We start from the raw sequence: 22186 nt of genomic DNA on the forward strand, positions 1-22186 counted from the left end.
GGCTCACCAAGTTAGTGGGGTTTGATTTCCATATAGTCTATAGGCCTTGGAAACAAAATGTTGCTGCAGATGCCATTTGGATTAACTAATGCTCATTCGACCTTCCAGGCAACAATGAATGATATTTTAAGGCCACACTTGCGTCGTTTTGTTCTCATAATTTTTGATGATATCTTGGTCTACAACCCTTCTTGAACATGCATTTGGAGAATATAGAGATTGTCTTACAGTTGATGCGACAACATCTATTAGAGGCTAAGCGCTCTAAGTGTTTGTTTGGGCAGTCATCAGTTGATTACTTGGGTCACATTATTTCAGCTCAAGGCTTGGCAGTGAATCCAGATAAAATTGAGGTGATACAACAATGGCACCCTCCTAAAACGGTAAAAGAGGTAGGCAGTTTCCTTGGACTCGCTGGGTATTATCGATGTTTTATTCACCACTTTGCAGCTATAGCAGGGCCATTGTATAACTTGTTGCGGCGAGACTCCTACAAGTGGACAGAGGCAGAGCAGTAGGCCTTTGACACTCTTAAGGCCAAACTGGTTTCTACTCCTATCTTATGTCTGCCTGACTTTGGCCAAGAATTTCAGGTTGAGACTGATGCGTCGGGGAAAGGCATTGGTGCTATACTTTCTCAAAAGGGTCATCCAATCGCATACTTCAGTCAACAATTAAGTGCCCGGATGCAAAAGGCGTCCACTTACCATAGAGAAATGTTTGCAATAATTCATGGTGTGAGTAAATGGAGGCAATACTTGTTGGGGCGAAAGTTCACTATTATTACTGATCAACAATCATTGAGAAGCCTCACGAATCAGACTATTCAAACTTCTGAGCAACAAAAATGGCTCACCAAGTTAGTGGGGTTTGATTTCCACATAGTCTATAGGCCTGGTAAACAAAATGTTGCTGCAGATGCTCTTTCTCGTAACTTTGAGGCAGCCTATATGAGCATCTCTATTACGTCAGTGGAACTGTAACAAGAGTTGAGACAACTAAATGCTAACCACTATGAGTTAATAGCAATACAACAAGCGAAACAAAAATCGGATGACGACTTTGTTGATTACAAGTTTAAGGAGGGGAAATTATTTTACAAAGGTTGGATAGTAATTCCTACTGATTCACATTTGATCGATAAGTTAATGTTTGATCTTCATGCCACTTAATTTGAGGTCATGTTGGGGTTGCTCGGACTTACCATCGATTGGCCTCCAACTTCTTTTGGAAGCATATGCGCAAGGATGTCCAATCTTTTGTTGCAACTTGTCACATTTGCCAACAGATGAAAGACTCTCACTTGCACCCGACAGGTTTACTTTAGCCCTTGCCAATACCGGACCAAGTCTTTGAGGATATTGCCATGGATTTTATCACTTGACTTCCAAGATCCAAAGGCAAGACTACTATTATGACTGTGGTGGATCGTCTCACCAAATATGGGCATTTTATACCCTTACCATCCACCTTCTCTACTTATACGGTGGCTGAAGCATTTGTGATTTGGGTTATTAGGTTACACGGAACTCCTCGAACTATTGTAACAGATCGAGATCCTTGCTTTCTTCACTCTTTTTGGCAGGAGATTCATCGTTTACAGGTAAAACATTGTCTATGAGTACAACTTATCACCCTCAGACGGATGGCCAATCTGAGGCACTCAATAAATGTGTTGAGAAATACCTTAGATGTTATGTTGCTGATGTTCCTGCTACTTGGGTTTCCATGTTGCCTTGGGCTGAGTTCCGGTACAATACTTCGTACCAAACTTCCGCAGGAATGACCCCTTTTCAGGCATTGTATGGTTATGAGCCTCCTACTGTTGCACGATATATATTGGGAAGTACATCCAGTGAGTTAGTAGAGTCATTTTTGTTGAAAAGGGACAAAGTGTTACAATTACTCAAGCATAATTCGGCAAATGCTCAAAATCGCATGAAGGCTTTCGCTGATAAATCTCGCACTGAGATTACATATGACGTAGGGGACTGGGTCTTTGTGAAGCTTAAACCTTACAACCAGTCTACTCTGCATTTGCAACGCGATCATAAGTTGGGGCGGCGCTACTTTGGTCCTTACAAAATTCTGAAACATATAGGTGTTGTGGCTTACAAATTGGATCTTCCTGAGGCTGCTAAAATTCATTATGTATTCCATGTTTCTGCCTTGAAACGATGTGTTGGTGAACCGTAAGAGCTCTAGAAGAGTAATTACTCCTAAAAGACTTAGCGATTACATTTGGAAGAGTGGAAGGTCACGTGACAAACGACAGAGTTTGCTGCAACAAAATGTATAAACAGAACAAGTACTAGGCATAATGGGGCAAGCAAATTATGATGGATCTTTCTGTTATCTCATTTCTATTTCTCTAGTTTCTCATCTCTCTCTTCACTCTATCTTCTTATCCCATTTCTTTTATCTATCTATCACTAGTATTACTTCTAGTATTTCAAATTGCCTTGAATATAGTTTATAAAGTATTGTTGTTGTTTACAGAAGTTGTAGTTGGTTCAGTTTATCAATACAAGGGTGTCTTTGAGAACTATTGTTATTATTCATTATTAATCTCTTTGTTACATTGTACCAAAGAAAATTTGTAAGTTGAGGGAGGAGAGGTTGATTCACGTTGACTTGAGAATTTTCAACTTTGTTTGCTTTCTTGTCAATCTTCTATTTTGGACTCTCTGACCCCATTGGAGAAACAAGACTTGGTAGATAAATTATTATTATTATTATTAAAAATAATAATAATAATAATAATTATTATTATTATTATAATTATAATAATAATAATAATAAACAAATGATTTTATTTTTTCTTAAAAAAAGTTTGTATATAGGAATATAAATCATTTCAATATCTCTTGTTGGATTCCAGATTATGACGATGCATTGGATATCCTTTGTTTAGATATTTCAATTAGACCTTACTAGTCAACATCTTTCGGAAAAAACCTTGCCCCATCTTCTTGATTTAGTCAACTCTTCCATTCATTTGTAGTAAAAATTTTAAGCCAACATATGATCCAACTATAATATGAGAATTCCATGATATATTGACTGGAAAAAAATCTTCCCCAGCTTCTTTCTTATAGATAAGTAGAGATCTCTAAAACATATGACGGAACAATGATATGAGAATTTCATATCATGAGATGTAATTTCATATTCTCCAAAATCATATGAAAATTTCATATCATGAGATGTGATTTCATATTCTCCAAAATCATGATATGAGAACTTCATATCATGAATTGAGATATTTTTATTGCAAAAATTGGTCCACAACTTTATATTTTGTTAAAACAAATTCACATTTATATCTACTATCAAATTTATTTGTAAATAAAATTTATAATCACATCATTAGTTTTTAAAATTTTATTATTCTAACTGACATAAAATAGTTGTCGAGACAATTAGCAAGATGGCACATACATTTATACAACAAAAAAATATGACAGGTGTACATTCCAAAATTCGACATAAAGTAAAATCTCTATAGAGTAATATTCGATAAATTAATAATCTCCCTAAAATAATACTTTTCTCCGGTCCCGACTTGAGTCAATGGAAAAAATTATCAATTTCGATAAAATAATAAGATAATATATTTCCAGAAGACCCCTATATAAATATATGGTCCCAATAATACCATAAATTAATAATTCTTTAATTGTACAAATATATCTAAGATAATTTAGTGAAACATATGATTCTATTGTGTTCTGTTTTTTCTTAAAATTAACATCTAGTTGAAGCTCATCTCTAATTTTCTTATTGCATCCAAGAGCTCTGGTGTTGTCTTTTTGAACTGCACCATAAAATTGTGAAGAGTTCTAAATGGGATAAGTGTTTTCTTACGCGTAACTGGTTTCTAAGGTATAGTATCATCTTCAACTTCATCATTAACATTATTTTCCCGATGGTGTCCGCAATTTCTTCTAAGCTATAGACCTCTGAACATGTATCATTTTCACCCAGATAATTCAACAGGTTATTGACCTCCATTTTATTGTGATAACCGAGATCATTCATCAATGACCTCAAGTTCATTAATAACGTTTTCACAAGTAGGTTCATTTATAATTCTCTGAGATTACATCCCCCAAACGAATTGCACATTATCGAAAACAACTTGCTATTGTCTCTTATTGAACATTTGTTGTCCAAACAAGAATTGCAAAAATGATAGCATCCAAAACATGAATCTTTGTTGGATTAGTTTGCCCCACTTCATAGTCTTCTAATATCCTACGACAAAATTTGTTCGATAATACATCTTGAATGTTCTTATTATTCTAACATCAAAAGGCTGAAATTAGTTGATTTTGATGTGTTCGTTGTACTTTCTGTATAATAATTTTTTTTGTGAAACCAATTAATATGATATATAAATTAGGAAGGTATAATGATTTTGATATATTCAAAACTAAACATTCATTAAATCTCAAATCATTATTTAAATAATAAAAATAAATTTATCGATTAAATAATATCTCTATAAAATAATAAAATTTCATGGTAACACCTATATTAATTTATAGAGGTTTTACTGTAATACTCGATTTTGGCCTTGATTTAAGGTAAAATTTCAAACACATTAATAAATTTATTTTATGGATTTAATAAGTGCACATTTATATTTTATGTGTAAGTTGTTAGTTATATACTCCCTATCGACTTTGTTTAAAGAGATAATATTTATTTTATGACTTTACATTGTCTTGGAAGTATTATTTTATTACTCTTACAAACATTATTTTTATGAAGTGCATTCTATAACGCTTTCAATTCTTTTTATGTTTACTAAACTAATATTTATGTATTTTTTATTTGGTAGGATTGTGTTGGTGCCAGTGATAGAACATATATAGAAGAGGGGTTCCTAAAGCGGTGCAACAAGCATATCATAATCGCAAAGGAATAACATCACAAAATGTCTTATGTGCTTGTGATTTTGATATGCAATTTACTTTTGTTGCTGCTGGTTGGGAAAGTACTGCACATAGCAGTAAAGTGTTTGAGAATGCATTTGTTGAATCAACGTCACAATTTTTATTTGTGTCACATGTAAACTTTAAATTACATCCTTAGAATAAATATTATTTATTTACACAAGTTGTTTCATTTACGTCACTCATGCTTTTAATTAGTAATTCTTTATTAAAATGTTTGTTGGTAGATAAATATTATGTTGTTGATGTTGGTTTTCGAGACAAGAAATTTTAGCTTCATACAAAGGATTACACTATCATTTGCAAGATTACAGAGGAAGTGTAAGAGAGCCTCAAAATGCTAAAGAATGGTTTAATTATAGGAATTCATCTCTGCGCAATGTGATTGAATGGACTTTTGGAGCTTTGAAAAGTAGATTTAGAATACGGAAACAAGACATGAACCATTAAGATATTAATACACAAGTGAAAATTGTTCTAGCTTGTGTAGTGTTACATAATTATTTGCCAGAATACCAAAGGACGGGTGAAATATTTATGGTCGATGAGCATGAAAATATAGTTGTGGGTGATATTAGCCAACAAACTGCTCAAAGTAACAATTTTGGTTCGTCTTCTCAATCACATGATCGAGAAATGCAAGTTCAACGTGAGAAAAGTGTATGTACTATGTGGGAGGATTATATTAGAGACTATTACACTACAATTTATGTTTAACTTTTTTTTATTTAATTAAAGTCTGATAAAACATTTACTTAAATGGAGAACAAATAACTTTGTAATAATCTATTATGTGATTTGATACATTTCTGTTTATTTGGTAAGATTAAATAAACAATTGGAATTATTTTAATAATTTTACAACTTATGAAATTTTTATATTATAAAAAAATATACAACACACATTTCATATCGCATATCCAAACAAAACTTTAATTTTATTTCATAATTTCATATCACGATACCATATAACATGGCCGGTTGCTTTTGTAGAGATGAACTGTGAAGTGGAGAACCTTTATTCTATAGTTACACAACTTAAACATGCTAAAGCTTTGAGATAGTGTTGAAATATAATACTCTCTTTCATTTCAAATTGATTGTCCGATTTATATTTAGCATGTGGTCAATAAAGAAGGTTTTTTCTGGGCCTAAAAATTGAGATATGTATCAAATGTCCTTTAATTTTGTGGCCTAAAATATGAAAATTTAAAATTAAATAATGAAAAAAAACACGTTTCATGTAACTTAAAATTGAAAGAGTACAAGTAAAACTCCTAGGCAGGGCTTTTAAGTTAGAGCCGAAAAAGAAGTAGAGCATGTCAATAAACAAGAATACAAGCTAAAAGCCAGAGTATCAAATACTAAAGCCGCAGGAAAAAACACAGAAAAAATCTGAATCAGCCACGCGGACGCCCCAAACAGCCAAAGAAAACGAAATAGCTTACTGAGAAACATGAAAATACTAAAGGGCAAGTCGTAAGCTCCTGGGGTCAAATAAAAGTTCCAAGAACAATGGTAATTATAGACAATCAACTCAGATGTGTATGCGTTTCAGATCCTTCGTATCGACCATCATCTACTTCCACAGCTTTCGCAGTGACATGTTCTTCTCAGTCTCTTTCTTCATTACTTTAGCAACAGCCATCTCAAAATCTTCTTGCGTCACATGCACCCTCCTCTCTCTTAGAGCAAACATCCCTGCTTCTGTACATACAGCCTGCAAATAGTAGATAGAAATAATAGATCAAGAACAAGCAAAAATATAACACAGCAAGAAATGCATTTTGATTCACATCAACTCATGTGGAGGATCAAGGCACAGGTGAGATTAGTTCTTCACAATAGATCAGAAGTTTTTAACTGATAAGCTACATAGGCCACTCAAGATGCGCATAAATTTCATGCGCTATAGTATAGCAGAAAGTGCATGCTATCACCATACCTTAAGTTCAGCCCCAGAAGCACCACTCATCTTCTCTGCAATCTTCTTCAAATCAATCCCCCGCATCAAGTTCATCTTCCTCGAATGAATCTTTAAAATGTCCTGACGAGACTGCACAGTGATCAAAAGATAAGTTGACTTGGAATAATCACCAGTACATTCAAAAATGATAACTAAAGGTGAAGCAAGAGGTTCAATTGCTCCAATGAGGAAGCAGAGAAGGATGACAAATTAGCGACCCAAAAGTGAATGAAGTAAAAGAATTGAGCAGCTTAACCACATATTAAAAACTATATGAAGCACAGACCTCTTCATTGGGATTTGGGAATTCAATCTTCCTGTCTATCCTTCCTGGTCTAAGGAGTGCTTGATCTAGAATATCTATACGGTTTGTGGCCATCAGAACCTGAAGCAAAAGTAAATCTCGTCTCAGCTTCAACCATTCACATCAATAAAGTTATACCCAAATAATATAACATTGAAACAACAGTTGAGCTTGCCTTGATTTTGTTTGATGCCTCAAATCCATCAAGCTGATTGAGAAGTTCAAGCATTGTCCTCTGGACTTCACTGTCACCATTGCCACTCCCTGATTCCATCCTAGCAGATCCAATGCTGTCTATCTCATCCATAAAAATGATAGAAGGAGCATGTTCCCTGAAGTTACAACAATGCCAGGGCATTAGCACAGAAGAGAAAAACTGAAATAGGTTGATCCATAGACCATATAACAAAAAGAAAACATTTGCAGGAAGGAACAAGATTCCCCCACACTCTCTCACACATACACACACCTACCTTGTGCCTTTAATAGAATCATTATTTCTCACAAAGATATAATCAGTCTTAAATTAGGCTAAGGTTTTCAAAAAAAACTGTCTAAAATCAGAGAGCTAGTTGGAGCCATCCCATCCCAATAGCATTCGGAGCTCAATATGAATTCTATTTTCTTGCAGTACTTGTTAAATCAGGTTAATTGATCTCCAACATGACTGGCAACCACCACAATAGGATACCTTCCCTCTTAAACAAAGGTCCCAAGATCGAATCAGGGGGAACCCCATGGCAGGAAACTTCTCCCATTAACCAACGGTCACAAGATCAACAAACAGTGCTTCCAGATATTAGATAGCTAAACAAAAAAGAAACATAACTACAACAGCGTACCTAGCGTAATTCCACAAGTGGGGTCAGGTACACAGACCTTACCCCTACCCTTGAGAGGTAGATAGGCTGTTTTCGATAGACCAAAAAGAAACAGGACTAGTAGGCTAGAAATTTGTCGATAGCTTGGGATGATCGATATCAACTCACCCTCCAAAACTGTAAGCAACAAATGTTACAAAGATTTAACTCCATGAATTCTGATTCATAGAGAAAAAGATCAATATTATAAGTAAGAGAACATTGAAGGAGGCCAAGATCCCCAAGAAAATCACTCTATTTGGAATTTATGAAGTTGGAGTTGAAGAACGAGGGAACAAGGTGTGTTTGGTTATGCTATTTGCAAAGAATATTTGGACTGATGTTCACGTTCAAGTGTACTTAAATACAACTTCTACAGTGAAAAGTCAGTTGGTAACAACTTCAAGTTGGGATTTGGAATTTTCATGGCCAAACAATGATTTTCGAATGAAGTGAAATTATTAGGAAAAAAGCATGTTTTTATGGCAGGTTATGACTCTGTTAATTCACATGGTGATGGAACTTATAAAACACACTTAATACCCTGAAAAGTGATTATACTAAAAAAGATTTAACACTGAAAAGCAGTTAGCTTGTCTGCATAAATTGTGAGATCTCAATTCCATCAATATTGTCAAGCATGTCCAGGAACTTCATCTAGAATCTAGATCGATTATGAATTCCCTCACCCTTCATTTCCTTCATAGATCCAATTCAAATGTACTTAGCTCAGCACACTGACCAAGAAATGGCTTCAGAATTGAATTTGAGGTGATAAGATCAGAAATGTAACTGTCAGGTTATCAAAAGTAAGAACTAACCTCGCCATAACAAAAAGCTCTCTCACCATTCGAGAACCTTCTCCAATATATTTCTGCACTAGTTCGGAACCAGAGACCCTAATGAAGGTACAATCAGTGTGATGTGCAACTGCCCTCGCCAACAATGTTTTTCCAGTTCCTGGAGGTCCATAGAGAAGCACTCCCTGTCGTTCATGGAAGAGGATCCCAATCAAGATCATTATTGATGCTAATAATAACTGAAGGTGAACTTTGTAAAACTGAATATACCTTCGGTTGAGCTATTCCAAGAGACTCAAACAACTCCGGATGCTTAATGGGAAGCTCAATAACCTAATGATAGTAGATCCAAAGTTAAGCAACTTATACGATTGCTATGTAAGAAATTAAGAGACTTGAGTTAAAAAGACAGATCAAGAAAGCACAAAACAAAAAAAATAGAGAAGATAAGTACCTCTTTTATCTCTTTGATCTGCTGATCAAGACCGCCAATCATGTCATAAGTGGAATCTGGCACCTTCTCAACTTTCATAAGGTTGACCAATGGATCAACTTTGCTGGGCAAAATTAGATGAAGGACATAGCTATCATTTCGCAGAGCAACTCTAGTTGATGGAGTGATCTTTGTAATATCAATATTTTTGCCAATATCGACAACATACTTGCCTTCAGGATGAACCTAGAGAATAACACCAAAATAAGTAATGAACAAAAATGAGAAGAAAAGCATATCAAATAAACTAAAAATATGGTACGGGAACACACGGTTTCAAATATTTGTACTACACAATCTTTGTAAATCTAATATCAGCATAATCCAAATGAATTATTTGTATCGTGTGCTGCTGAAAAATTAATGGAACTGTTCTCCTCATAGAACAGGACAAGTTGGAACCCATGAAATCCTAAATGAGGATATAATGGACTTGACATCATAAATGGCAACACATAAGAACAACTTTGTCATGTAAGCTACGGAGTCAAAACTAAAAGACAAGAATGCAAAACTAATAAGACAAGACAAAATCGGTAGATTGAAGTCTAATGGGGTCCATAAAGTATTCAACTGAAGAGGCCGTGAGCAAAGTAGGCAATCCACCATGGATACGAGCTGAAAGCACATCTACTGAAGCATACAACTGAAAAACGATATAGTTGACTTTGTATGAAGTCAAGGACACGCGTCTTAGCTTAACTCGTTAGGTTTGGTTACTAGCAGTTGCATATTGCGATAATACTCTGTAAAAACAATACAACAACAACAAAGTGAATATATGAAAGTCATATGAAGCTTTTGAGGTTTATTGATGAATGCAAACACCGAATTCAATGTTGTTTAAGTGTCCTCAGCTAGAGATTCAAGAACCATTAAATAATTAAATATTTCTAAGAAAAAATTGGTCAATAAGGAAAGCTTGGAGCACAAGGATGTAATAAATTGTTGTTGTATTTCTTCAAATCAAAATGTCATACAAGTTTGGGAAGATACTATTTATAGGCTATAGTGGTAAAGCATTAACCAATAAGTGTCCTCCAGTCAAGCCCTAAAGTACCACGACCAATGGATGTTGACCACGTGGAGATATCGTAAGTGGTGCCAGCCAATATCCTCTGTCGTGCTCAAACTATTTGTACGATAATATTTGGTGTATCTGTCCTTGTCCTTTTGGCTAAATATGGAACAAGAGTCCTCTACTCATCGAGCCATGCACTTTTGATTTGTCCCTGATGATGGTCATTCTTATATCTTCGGGAACTTATCAAAACAAAATGTTTATGATCTCACCTTTTGCTTCTCCAGACCTTCCTTGTTGACGGTATGCATTATATCCACAATGCCACGTGCATAGCTATTTTTACCCAATATAATAATCACTCTGCTTTTCCATTGTGATGCCAAACATGACCAGGAAGGGGAATAATCTTTGCAGATTTCGACAACAAGTGTGACGCAAGGGTACTCTGAGTTATGAGAAAAGATGATGTCAGTCGACTACTTTAAACGCGCCTAGAATATGTATTCCAGTTACTAGTACGATGATGGTGTGTTGCCCACGGGCCACGTCAGTAGTGACCTTCCATGCACCTATATAGTGGGATCTTCATGTTCATACAAACCTTCCACAATTTCTTCAACCCTTTCTACTATGTATATATATGCACCTTTAAAAAAGTGAAACAAACCTGTAGCACACAATATGTTTCCGCTTCAAGGGTAGGTGAGAGATCATTATTATTGTGTCTGAAAATTCCAGTAGCAAGATTACGAAGGTTCTAATACCAAAGAGTTTTCTGAGGATGGAACTCCTTTCCAGAGAAGTGGAGGAATGGTTTCTCTACTATGGCTACTGAAGAAGTCCATTGCGTCTAATAATGCAGTCTTAGTTCCAGTGGAAGAATGGTTTCCCTACTATGGCTAGGGAAGAAGTCCATTGAGTCTGATAATGCAATCTTAGTAGGCTCTCATTGTGAACCACCCAAAATCCTTATTAGAACGGATTTGGGTGTTAAGACACCTCTGATCCTTTTGTTCATATCACTTGTGACACTAGCATAAAGCGGGGCTTCTAAAAATCCAAACCTTTTTCTATGACTATTTAAAGAGTGACGTCAATCAATCCTTTTTCTATGACTATTTAGAGAGTGACGTCAATCAATGTCTGAGAAAGAAAGCTTTTGAATCAATTCCTGAAAAATTTGATTCCTCTCAAAATCTCTGGTGCAAAGGCCTCGACAACTTTTGGAGTTCCAATTACACCCTTGTCGAGTGCTAACACGCGCACCCAAGCTTTTGGTGTAACATCTGAACCACCATCGAGTCTTGTGACCCTTAAGCGCTAAATTGGAACTTACTCCAATAGGTGCTTTATGAAAAAGATGAGTTGGCCCATAAATGTGAGAAGCTTTGAAGAGCACTCATAACTAAGACAACTCAACCTGCCACAATGGAAGCCCTAGTTATTCAGGCTTCCAAAGTTGAGTCTATTCAAGCCAAACTTGCTTCACTTGAAGTAGATTGATACCTAGAGTCTACAACTGAGAGACTGGTCACCTAACTACAAAGGTGGTCGCTTTGAAAAATGATAAAAGATGATCATCAAAAGATTCTTCAGGCTAAATTCAGAGAGTCCGAGCTCAAAGAGGTCTGAGTGCTACAAATATCTCTTGTAGAGAGGGATATGGAGGTGGTCGAAGTGTTGATCATGCTCGAAGAGGTATTATCTATGGACTTGCTGCTTTTGAAGAAATGCAAAGTCTTTACTAGCTGAGTGGAGTCATGTTTCTCCACCAAAATAAAATCTTAAGGCTACAAAAGCTAAAAGTAAGTCTCAAAAGGAACCATTTATGTTTGAACAAGTACTTGATGCACAGACCATAAAGTTGCAAACTTTAGAGGAAGTCAAGATCGAAACTATTAGTGTTGATGCAAAATTGTTGAAACTCACTCCTTTGTCAGACGAAATCGGTCTTCCCAAGCAACCGCAAAGGAATTCAATACTTCTTCCGATTAAGAGATTTTCGTCCAGTGAGGATTCAGTAGTAACTAAGATGAAAAGAACTATACAAGTACAATACAAATAAAATAACTTAGACAATAATGTGAATTGAAGGCTAGAGGGCAAAGATTAAGTAACCAATAAGGTACTGACATTTGTACTTGCATAATTACAAATTTAAACTTGCTCTATAAAAATTGTACATTCCTTTCAAAAAGTCCACCATTATTTGCATATTTTATAATTGTATTTAGATATTTAATTATTTTAAGTCGAATCCCTACACTCGTATCAATTACTAACCCCGTACCCTGAAACTTATGATTTAGATCATGAAAGATCAAACCTCTAGATATGCATATTGAACACTTGTACCCCAGCAACTTAGCTTACAAATTGGGTAGGAAAATTTAATAAGGAATTCAATGATGACTAAAGAGATGTGGATACACTTACTTTGACTAGAACCTTTGACTTCCCCATTACTTTAACAACTTCACCAACATATGATCCAGGCTCTTGAAGCAACTGTAATTCCTCTTTGAGCATTCTCACTACAAAATAGACATTAAGGAGAATTTTATGAGCCCATACACGATTCAAATTACAATTGAAAAAAAAAAGAGTAGAAAATGCCACTGATCAAGACACAATTTTAATACATTCCGAGCAAGAGTAGAACAAAATTGAGAGAAACACCAAGATTGATTTATTCTAGAAACACAAACTTTAATTAAGTCAATAACATCCCAAAACCAATGAAAACCATGCAAATAAGAATGACCCTGTGGTCCATAACACATGATATGTTTGGGAAGCCAAACCATTACAACCTCTACATAGTAACTATTTCGCTTCCCTTTATCAACCTAAGCTTTGATGGTCAGAGTTACCTCCTAGTAGAAATAGTAGGTATTTAATCGAATAGTTAAAGAGTGCGCTAGCTGGGTTATTAACCCCATAATAGGCAAAGGAATGTTGGGTCTCTATGCATTCTAACATATTTAAGTAAGGAAAATCATTCAGTAACACCACAGAGGAGGGATGGACTCCCTACTCACCTCTCATGTTGGACTATCATAATGGAACAACAATTTTTTATGGGGATCGATGGCACCACAATAATTTCAGTTCTAAAAATTGAACTCTTTTACCTTCAATCAATTATAAATTCAATTCCTTAGGTTGAGTATTTTAGCAGCCTTCTCAGACTAAGATCTCTGTATCAAAGAAGGGAACTTTACCTCAAAAAACACTAGCCAAGAAACTGATTAAGACTAGGGTTTCACTATAAAACGTGAAAAATGTTCTCTTAAGAAGTTAGGTTTTCCAGATTTAGTTAATCAGACCTTTAGAATTGAGTTCGTTCCGCTGGGCCTCAAGGCGATTAAGATTGTGAGTCTTTACGCGGACTTGGAGCTGGAGATCATGGATATGCTGCATATAGTACTGTCTCAGCCCTTCCCCTTGCTTCGTTGGTTTGGCCGAACAGGCTTCCTCTCTCTCCATATCGATCCTGCTCTTCTCAACATCAGCTGACGCCATTTTTGCAGAAAGGTTTTGAAGAAATCGCACTGATTTGCGTTGTCCAGACTCAAAGACTAATTGGGTTTGGGAGTGAAAGGAGGAAGAAGAAGAATATACTAGCAATTGGAAACCCTTTCATTTATCTGCTTTGGGCTTTTAAAGATTCTTTTCTTGTTGGCACGGTAAACAATTGTGGTCTTTGTTAAAATACTACATATTTTGAAGCCCGTATCATATAATTTCACATATTTTGTTGAAAAAATGATATAAATTCACAATTTAAGATATTATAATCTCATTTGAATATATTTTTATTTTCTCTCGGTTACCTATTTATCTACTCTCAAATCCATCGTTGTTTCGAAGTAATATGTCATTTGCAATGCATTGGACAATCAAGGAATGTATTTGAGAGAAATGAAAAAATTTGAGATTTTTTTAATTGAAAAAACTTCTCGGATATGATATAATTAGCCTCCAAAGATATGAGATTCTGTACTTTATATTATTTTTTGGGAAAATGCACAAGTAACCCCTCAACCTATGTCCGAAATTTCAGAGACATACTTATACTATATTAAGGTATTATTACCCCTCTAAACTTATTTTATAAGTAATTTTATATCCCTTTTCGGCTTACATGGCACTAACTTGAAAAAAATTTCAACCAGCATTGGGCCCACAAGATAGTGTCACGTAGGCCGAAAAGGATAGAAAATTATTAATAAAATAAGTTTAGGGGGTAATAGCACATTAGTATATTATAAGTGTGCCTATGAGATTTTGAGCATATGTTGAGATGATACTTGTGCATTATCCCTATTTTTTTCTTTAGTAAACAACTTTAATATATTACTTTATAATCTATTTCAAATGGTCATACGACATAAATGTGTCGTCGTAAACCTAAATTGAGAAAGTTGAATTCTAAAATATTTTATGCAGCAACGAAATAGAAAATTGTGTTCGATTAAGAGTTAAAATATTTCGTGTTTAAGAAATATATAAAATATTTATATCTTTAAAAGAGTTCATCGATCTTCATACATTATTAATGCAAGCTACTGCCAATTGTGTGTTTTTACAAATTTGAGACGAAAATATCTATAGAAGTAAATTATCATACATTCAAGTGTCTAAGTAAAAATCACCGATAAACTTAAAAGTCTGACTATGTTCATCTTCATTATTCTTACGTCTCAATTATGTGATGTTACTTCAAAGGTAACTTTTTTTTAAAATAATATATTAAAGGTTTTAAAACAAATCATAAATATTTATAAAATTATATTTTAAAAAAGTGTATGAATTAATTCGGGATGTATTACTTCATTACCTTTAATCATAAATTGCTAATCAATTTTGAAAGAAAGTGTCCTCCTAAATAAGCAGCTCAACCTAAATTTAATAGGGGCTTCGATTTGGACTCGAATAATTTTGGATGTCATTTTCAGAAATCTATAATTTCATCGTGTTTTAGTAGTGTTTATGACGATTTTGATATTATAATTGGATTATTAATTGGGTGAGGTTTAGTTAGTAATGAGTGGGTAGTGGGTTGGTTTATAAATTATATTAATAAATTAAAATTATAAATCAATAGTTGAACGCCAAGTATTTTAAAAAATATTTAAAGCATTTAATTTTAAAACAATTTAAAAAGTGGTCAATTTTGAACCCAAAGGAGGATGTCAAGGGTACTTTGAAGCCAATAGGTGGATGAAAACGGCATTTTGGAGCCAATAGGTGGATGAAGGATAATTTTGTACCATTTTCAATATTTTAAGGATATTTTAGGCCTTTTTCCGTAAATTTTATAGTTTACTTTCAATTCCATTTTCAACTGAAAAATAGACAATTCCAAGACAATATAGAAAATTACAAAGGGAAATGAATAGGTTTGAAGGTATATTTCACTGGACCTCAAGTTTTTGTGGGATGAATTATAGATAACAAAAAAGAATTGAAACGTAAAAAGGGTGATTCAACTTTTGATAATAAGTATGTGTGACAAGCTTTTAATCAAACTTTTAAAAATAATTGACCTTTTTTTAATAGGTTCTTAAGTTTTTTATTTGACACGTGTGTTAGATAGTGGAGCCTGATTAATTTTAGGTTTTCCTATTTATTCTCTATTTTAGGTTTTCCTATTTATTCTCTGTAACCAAAAATACTCTGATTTATTAGTATAAATATACCTCACCGCCGTGGAAGTTTACTCACGGGGTGTTACCACGAAATATTGGGTTTTCTCTTTCTCTCTCTAGATCTCTCATCTCTTTCTCTTGAAAGTTCTTGTGTTCTTCATTCATCTAGTGTGTGTGCGTGAATTCAATCCTAACAACTGGTATCAGAGCTAAGGAGATTCAACACGATCATAGTTCGAAGCTTGGAATCGAGAAGTTTGATGGATCCGATTTTAGTTTCTAGAAGATGCAGATCGAAGATTATCTGTACCAGAAAGATCTTCACGAACCGTTGACCGGGGTGAAGCCAGAATCCATGACGGAGGAGAAGTGGAAACTCAAGGATCGTCAGGCTCTAGGGTTGATCCGGTTGACTTTGTCAAGAAACGTGGCGTTCAACATCGTGAAGGAGAAGACTACGTCCGGTCTGTTGAAGGCACTGTCAAACATGTATGAAAAACCATCGGCTATGAACAAGGTATATTTGATGCGTAGATTGTTCAATTTACAGATGTCTGAAACTGGATCCGTTTCTGATCATATAAGCGAGTTCAATATGATTGTGAGTCAACTCAATTCTGTGGATATTAATTTCGAAGATGAAATTAAGGCGTTGATTTTGATGTCATCTCTGCCCGAGTCTTGGGATACTGTTGTTGCTGTGATTAGTAGTTCCCGTGGATCTGAGAAACTGAAGTTTGATGAAATCTGTGATGTTGTTCTTAGCGAAAGTATTCGCAAACGAGAAGTGGGAGATTCATCGGGCAGTGCTCTCAGCATTGATCGAAGGGGGAGAAGTAAGACGAAAGGCCAAAATCAACATGGTCGATCAAAATCAAAGAATCGAGGAAAATCACTGAACAAAGACTTGTTGGAACTGTGGAGAAAAAGGGCACTTTCGGACGAACTGTACAAAGCCAAAGAAGAAACAGAATCAGAAATTTGGAGATGACAATGATTCTGTAAATTCAGCAGAGGACATTGGGGATGCTCTAATCGTTAGTGTGAATAGCCCGGTTGAATCATGAATTTTGGATTCTGATGCATCTTTCCATTCGTCTCCAAGCAAGGAGTTGTTCCAAAACTTCAAATCTGGAAATTTTGGAAAAGTATATCTTGCTGACAATAAAGCCTTAGAGATTGAAGGAAAGGGGGATGTTTGCATAATGACCACCTCGGGAAACCAGTGGACATTGGAGGATGTCAGATATATTCTTAGGATCAAGAAAAATCTGATCTCTGTTGGTCAGTTGGATAGCACAGGATATGCAGCAGAGTTTGGGAAAGGTTCGTGAAAGATCGTGAAAGGTGCTATGGTAGTAGCTCGTGGCACCAAATCTGGAACCTTGTACACCATTGCAGGGTGTATAAACATGGCCGCTGTTGCTGAAGGTGCTTCCGGTTCATGTCTGTGGCACAACAGACTTGGACACATGAGTACTAAAGGAATGAAGATGCTGGTTGCAAAAGGAGCATTAGAGGGTCTGAAGTCTGTTGATATGGGTCTTTGCGAGAGCTGTGTTATGGGCAAACAGAAAAGAGTAAGCTTCACAAAGACTCCTAGAGAGCCAAAGAAAGTGCGGTTGGAAATGGTCCATACAGATGTTTGGGGACCATCTCCAGTATCATCACTTGGAGGATCCAGATTCTATGTTACCTTCATTGATGATTTCAGAAGGAAGGTATGGTTTACTTCTTGAAGCATAAGTCAGATGTGTTTGCAACTTTCAAGAAGTGGAAAGCTGAAGTTGAGAATCAGACCGGTTTGAAAGTCAAATGCCTAAGGTCTGACAATGGAGGAGAGTATGACAAATCAGAGTTCAAGGCATTCTGTGCAGCTGAGGGAATCAGATTGATGAGAACAGTTCCTGGTAAGGCAAGGCAGAATGGAATTGTTGAGAGGATGAACAGAACATTGAATGAGCGTGCAAGGAGTATGAGGTTACACTGTGGGCTGCCCAAAACACTTTGGGCGGATGCTGTGAGCACAACTGCATACTTGATCAACAGGGGACCATCAGTTCCTTTAGGTTTCAAGATTTCAGAGGAGGTGTGGACAGGAAAAGAACTCAAGTATTCACACTTGAGGACTTTTGGTTGCACTGCTTATGTTCATGTTGATCCAGAAAAGAGAGACAAGCTTGATGCCAAGGCTGTGAAGTGTTACTTCATAGGCTATGGTTCTGATTTGTTTGGTTACAGGTTTTGGGATGACAAGAACAGAAAGATCCTGAGACATTGTGACGTGACATTTGATGAGTCTGTCCTGTACAAGGACAAAGAGCAGAAGGCTCTAGAGATTACAAAGCAAGTGGGAGTTGAGATTGAGTTGGAGAAGAGTAACCCCAGAGATGTCGAAGCAAATACTCAACCAACTCCTACTGAAGAATCTGAAGTGGAGCAAGTTACACCTAAGCAGGTGTTACGGAGATCATCCAGATCCATCAGGGTACCACATAGGTATTCACCTTCATTACACTATCTATTGTTGACTGATGAGGGGCAACCAGAGTCTTTTGATGAGGCCCTACAGGTGGAGGATTCGATCAAGTGGGAGCAAGCCATGGATGATGAGATGAGGTCACTTGAGAAGAACGACACATGGGTGTTTACTGAGTTACCTGCAGGGAAGAGAGCTTTGCTGAACAAGTGGGTGTTCAGAATCAAGACTGAACCAGATGGCAAAAGAAGGTTCAAGGCTCGTTTAGTGGTTAAAGGATATTCACAAAGGAAATGTATTGATTATGCTGAAGTATTCTCTCCTGTTGTAAAGTTGACCTCTATTCGAATTCTGTTGCGTGTTGTTGCATCGGAGAATTTGCATCTAGAGAAAATGGATGTAAAAACAACAATTTTTACATGGAGATCTGGACAAAGAGATCTATATGCAGCAACCGGAAAGATTTGTGGTTCCAAGCAAGGAACACATGGTGTGCAATCTCACCAGGAGCTTGTATGGACTAAAGCAAGCACCAAGGCAGTGGTACAAGAAGTTTGACTCCTTCATGACCAAGAGTGGATTCTGCAAAGCTGAAAAGGATCCTTGTTGTTACTTCAAGAAATACACTGATTCATATGTCTTTCTACTCTTTTATGTGGATGATATGTTGATTGCAAGATCTAGTATGAGGGATATTAGCAATCTGTAGACAAGGTTGTCTGCAGCATTTGAGATGAAAGATTTGGGTCCAGCAAAACAGATTTTGGGGATGAAGATTTCTCGGGATAGATCTGCTGGCACTTTAAATCTATCCCAGGAGTTGTACATTGAGAAGGTGTTGAGCAGATTCAGGGTTAATGATGCTAAACCCAAGACTACTCCATTGGCAAATCACTTTAAATTGTCAAAGGAGCAACCACCCAAGACTGCCGAGGAGCATGATCACATGGCACTTGTTCCATATGCTTCAACAGTTGGTAGTTTGATGTATGCTATGGTCTTCACTAGACCTGATATAGCACATGCAGTGGGAGTTGTTAGCAGGTACATGGCGAATCCTGGGAAAGAGCATTGGGAAGCTGTGAAGTGGCTTCTGAGATATCTGAGAGGTACATCCAGTACTTCACTTTGTTTTGGCAAAGGCAAGGTGATTCTACAGGGTTTTGTGGATGCTGATCTTGGTGGGGATGTTGGCTCGAGCAAGAGTACATCCGGTTACATTTACACCATAGGTGGAACAGCAGTGAGTTGGATGTTCAGACTTCAGAAGTGTGTTTCTCTTTCATCTACTCAAGCTGAGTATGTGGCAATAGCTGAAGCTGGGAAAGAGATGATATGGCTGACAGATTATCTTGAGGAATTGGGCAAGAAGCAGAGCGAGAAGATTCTTTACTCAGATAGCCAAAGTGCCATACAGTTAGTGAAAAATCCAGTCTATCATTTGAAGACAAATCACATCAGAAGGCGATACCATTTCACTCGTAGGGCAGTGGAGGATGGTGATATGTGCTTGGAGAAGATAGAGGGTGCAAAGAACCCGGCAGACATGTTGACGAAATGTGTTGATGTTGGGAAACTGAGGTTATGTAAAACCTCGGTTGGTCTTCTGTAGTTGTTGCTACAGATGTTGCGGTGCGATAAAGATGTTGATGATGAAGAGATTTTTTTTTAGAATATAATTTTTTGGATGACTGCGTTAGTTTCCAAGTGGGAGAATTGTTAGGTAGTGGAGCCTGATTAATTTTAGGTTTTCTTATTTATTCTCTATTTTAGGTTTTCCTATTTATTCTCTATTTTAGGTTTTTCTATTTATTCTCTGTAACCAAAAATACTCTGATTTATTAATATAAATATACCTCACCGCCGTGAAAGTTTACTCACGGGGTGTTACCACAAAATATTGGGTTTTCTCTTTTTCTCTCTAGATCTCTCATCTCTTTCTCTTGAAAGTTCTTGTGTTCTTCATTCATCAAGTGTGTGTGCGTGAATTCGATCTTAACAATTTGCACCAAAATTTAACTAAATCCTAATTTCTAAAAGAGGAAATCCCCCAAATCAGCTTTTTTGTTCTCTTGATGTGCCTCTCTTTTCCCATTTTTTTTTACTTCTAATCTTCATATCTATCGTTTATTCGTTAAATATCAAATTTCAAATTATTAACATGTGATTTGAAAAGGTTTAAGCTTTAGAAATTACTTAATGAGTAATTTTCAATCATTTTAACAAGTTAATAATATTCTTTATGTGCATTGTTCATTAAAAATTTTAGTTTCTATATTATTGTTCTTGTCACTGATGTATAATAATTTTCACCAACTAATATGACTACAAAATCTTTAACAATTGTTGAATGTTGTTGTTAGAATAAATTGCAGCAACTGCTATATCTATTTGAGCAACTGCTAATAACTTACAACAATTGTAATATTTTAATACAATTTTTTATGAACAAATTTTTGGTTCTAAGTAATATTTTCAGGTATCTTCAATATCTTTAATGGGAGATAGAATAGTAGTACCGGTTGATTGTAATATGGTGAATGGATTGAGTCCAAAAATTGTTATATTTGACGTTGAAAGAGTAAATAACTAGTCGTGAAAGTTGTGATGATTGTGCATTGAGATACACATATGATGATTTTGGAAATAAAATCATTATTTGGTTTAAATTAAATCGTGAGTTGAAAGATATTGTGATCACTTACATGCATAGTTATGGTGAAAAGAAGAAGACAACTTCTTTCAAGATAAATGATCAACTTAGTTTAAGTTCTTATTTGAAATATGAACCTAAATGTGTTTTAAGGATCTACATTATTGAAATATTGGTGGAGAATCATAATTTATGTGATGACCAACACTATTGAATGATGAATGTGATAGGATGAATATGTATATTCCGGATGAAGAGTATGAAGGTCAACATATTCTTTCTCCTAAAGTTCGGAATAGATTGTCCATCATTGGTGAAGTACTATGAACTCATAAATTTACTTGTTCTAAGTTTCATCCTCTTTGTATACTTAATTAATTTTTTCTTTAGCTTATAGTTAATTAATGCAGTCATGCTCAAGATGATGAAACCGATTTTACAAAGATATATCGTTTAAGAATAAATAAGAATTAGATATTGCATTAAAAATTGTCTGTATCAAAAAAAGATTTTAGATTGAAGAGGTAATTAATTCGCGTTCAGTATATTGTGTCAAATGTGAACATCTTAAGTGCAAGTGGTGGTGTTGAAAATTCTGATAGATTTTAGACTAAAAAGTATGAAAAGATGCATACATGTGGCTCTGAACATCTTACGATAATTTAAAGATAAATATCACGAAGGTAAACATCCACCTACAAAATATTTAAAAAACTCTATTCGTATTGAATTGGAATGTAAGGTTAATTATTGAAAAGTTTGAGCAATAGCGAGATTCAAAAGTCTTTGGTAAGAGGGACACATGAACATGGATATGGAGTTATTAATGTGTATAGTCATATGATTAGGACATCAAATTGGGAAAGTAAAACAACAGTGAAGATTGATGAAAATGGCAGGTTCAAGTATTTCTTTGTGACATATGGTGCTTGAATTCTTGGTTTCACACAAATGAGAAAAGTCATAGATATTAATGAGATATTTTTGAGAAT

The 22186-nt window shown here is 35.5% G+C and overlaps 1 protein-coding gene across 1 annotated transcript; it reads right to left on the reverse strand.

Moving 5' to 3' along the window:
* Positions 1-6176: 6176 nt before the first annotated feature.
* On the reverse strand, positions 6177-14159 carry LOC101245359 (26S proteasome regulatory subunit 8 homolog A). The gene is made up of 9 exons (XM_004239233.3): positions 13738-14159; positions 12845-12942; positions 9346-9570; positions 9162-9224; positions 8913-9076; positions 7407-7563; positions 7214-7312; positions 6907-7017; positions 6177-6681 (listed from the first exon to the last, which is right to left on the reverse strand). The coding sequence occupies exons 1-9, from the start codon at positions 13931-13933 to the stop codon at positions 6541-6543; spliced, it is 1254 nt and encodes a 417-aa protein (XP_004239281.1). The 5' UTR covers positions 13934-14159; the 3' UTR covers positions 6177-6540.
* Between the last annotated feature and the right edge of the window lie 8027 nt (positions 14160-22186).

Source organism: Solanum lycopersicum, chromosome 5, assembly GCF_036512215.1.
Source record: "Solanum lycopersicum chromosome 5, SLM_r2.1".
NCBI lineage: Eukaryota > Viridiplantae > Streptophyta > Magnoliopsida > Solanales > Solanaceae > Solanum > Solanum lycopersicum.

What these genes read in the sequence shown, in the direction of transcription:
- LOC101245359 (XM_004239233.3), bottom strand. Translation starts at nt 13,933, where the DNA reads ATGGCGTCAGCTGATGTTGAGAAGAGCAGGATCGATATGGAGAGAGAG. An exon ending in AGATCAAAGAGATAAAAGAG is followed by an intron (nt 9,225 to 9,345) that starts GTACTTATCTTC and finishes TACTATCATTAG; the next exon opens with GTTATTGAGCTTCCCATTAA. An exon ending in TTGGAATAGCTCAACCGAAG is followed by an intron (nt 9,077 to 9,161) that starts GTATATTCAGTT and finishes CATGAACGACAG; the next exon opens with GGAGTGCTTCTCTATGGACC.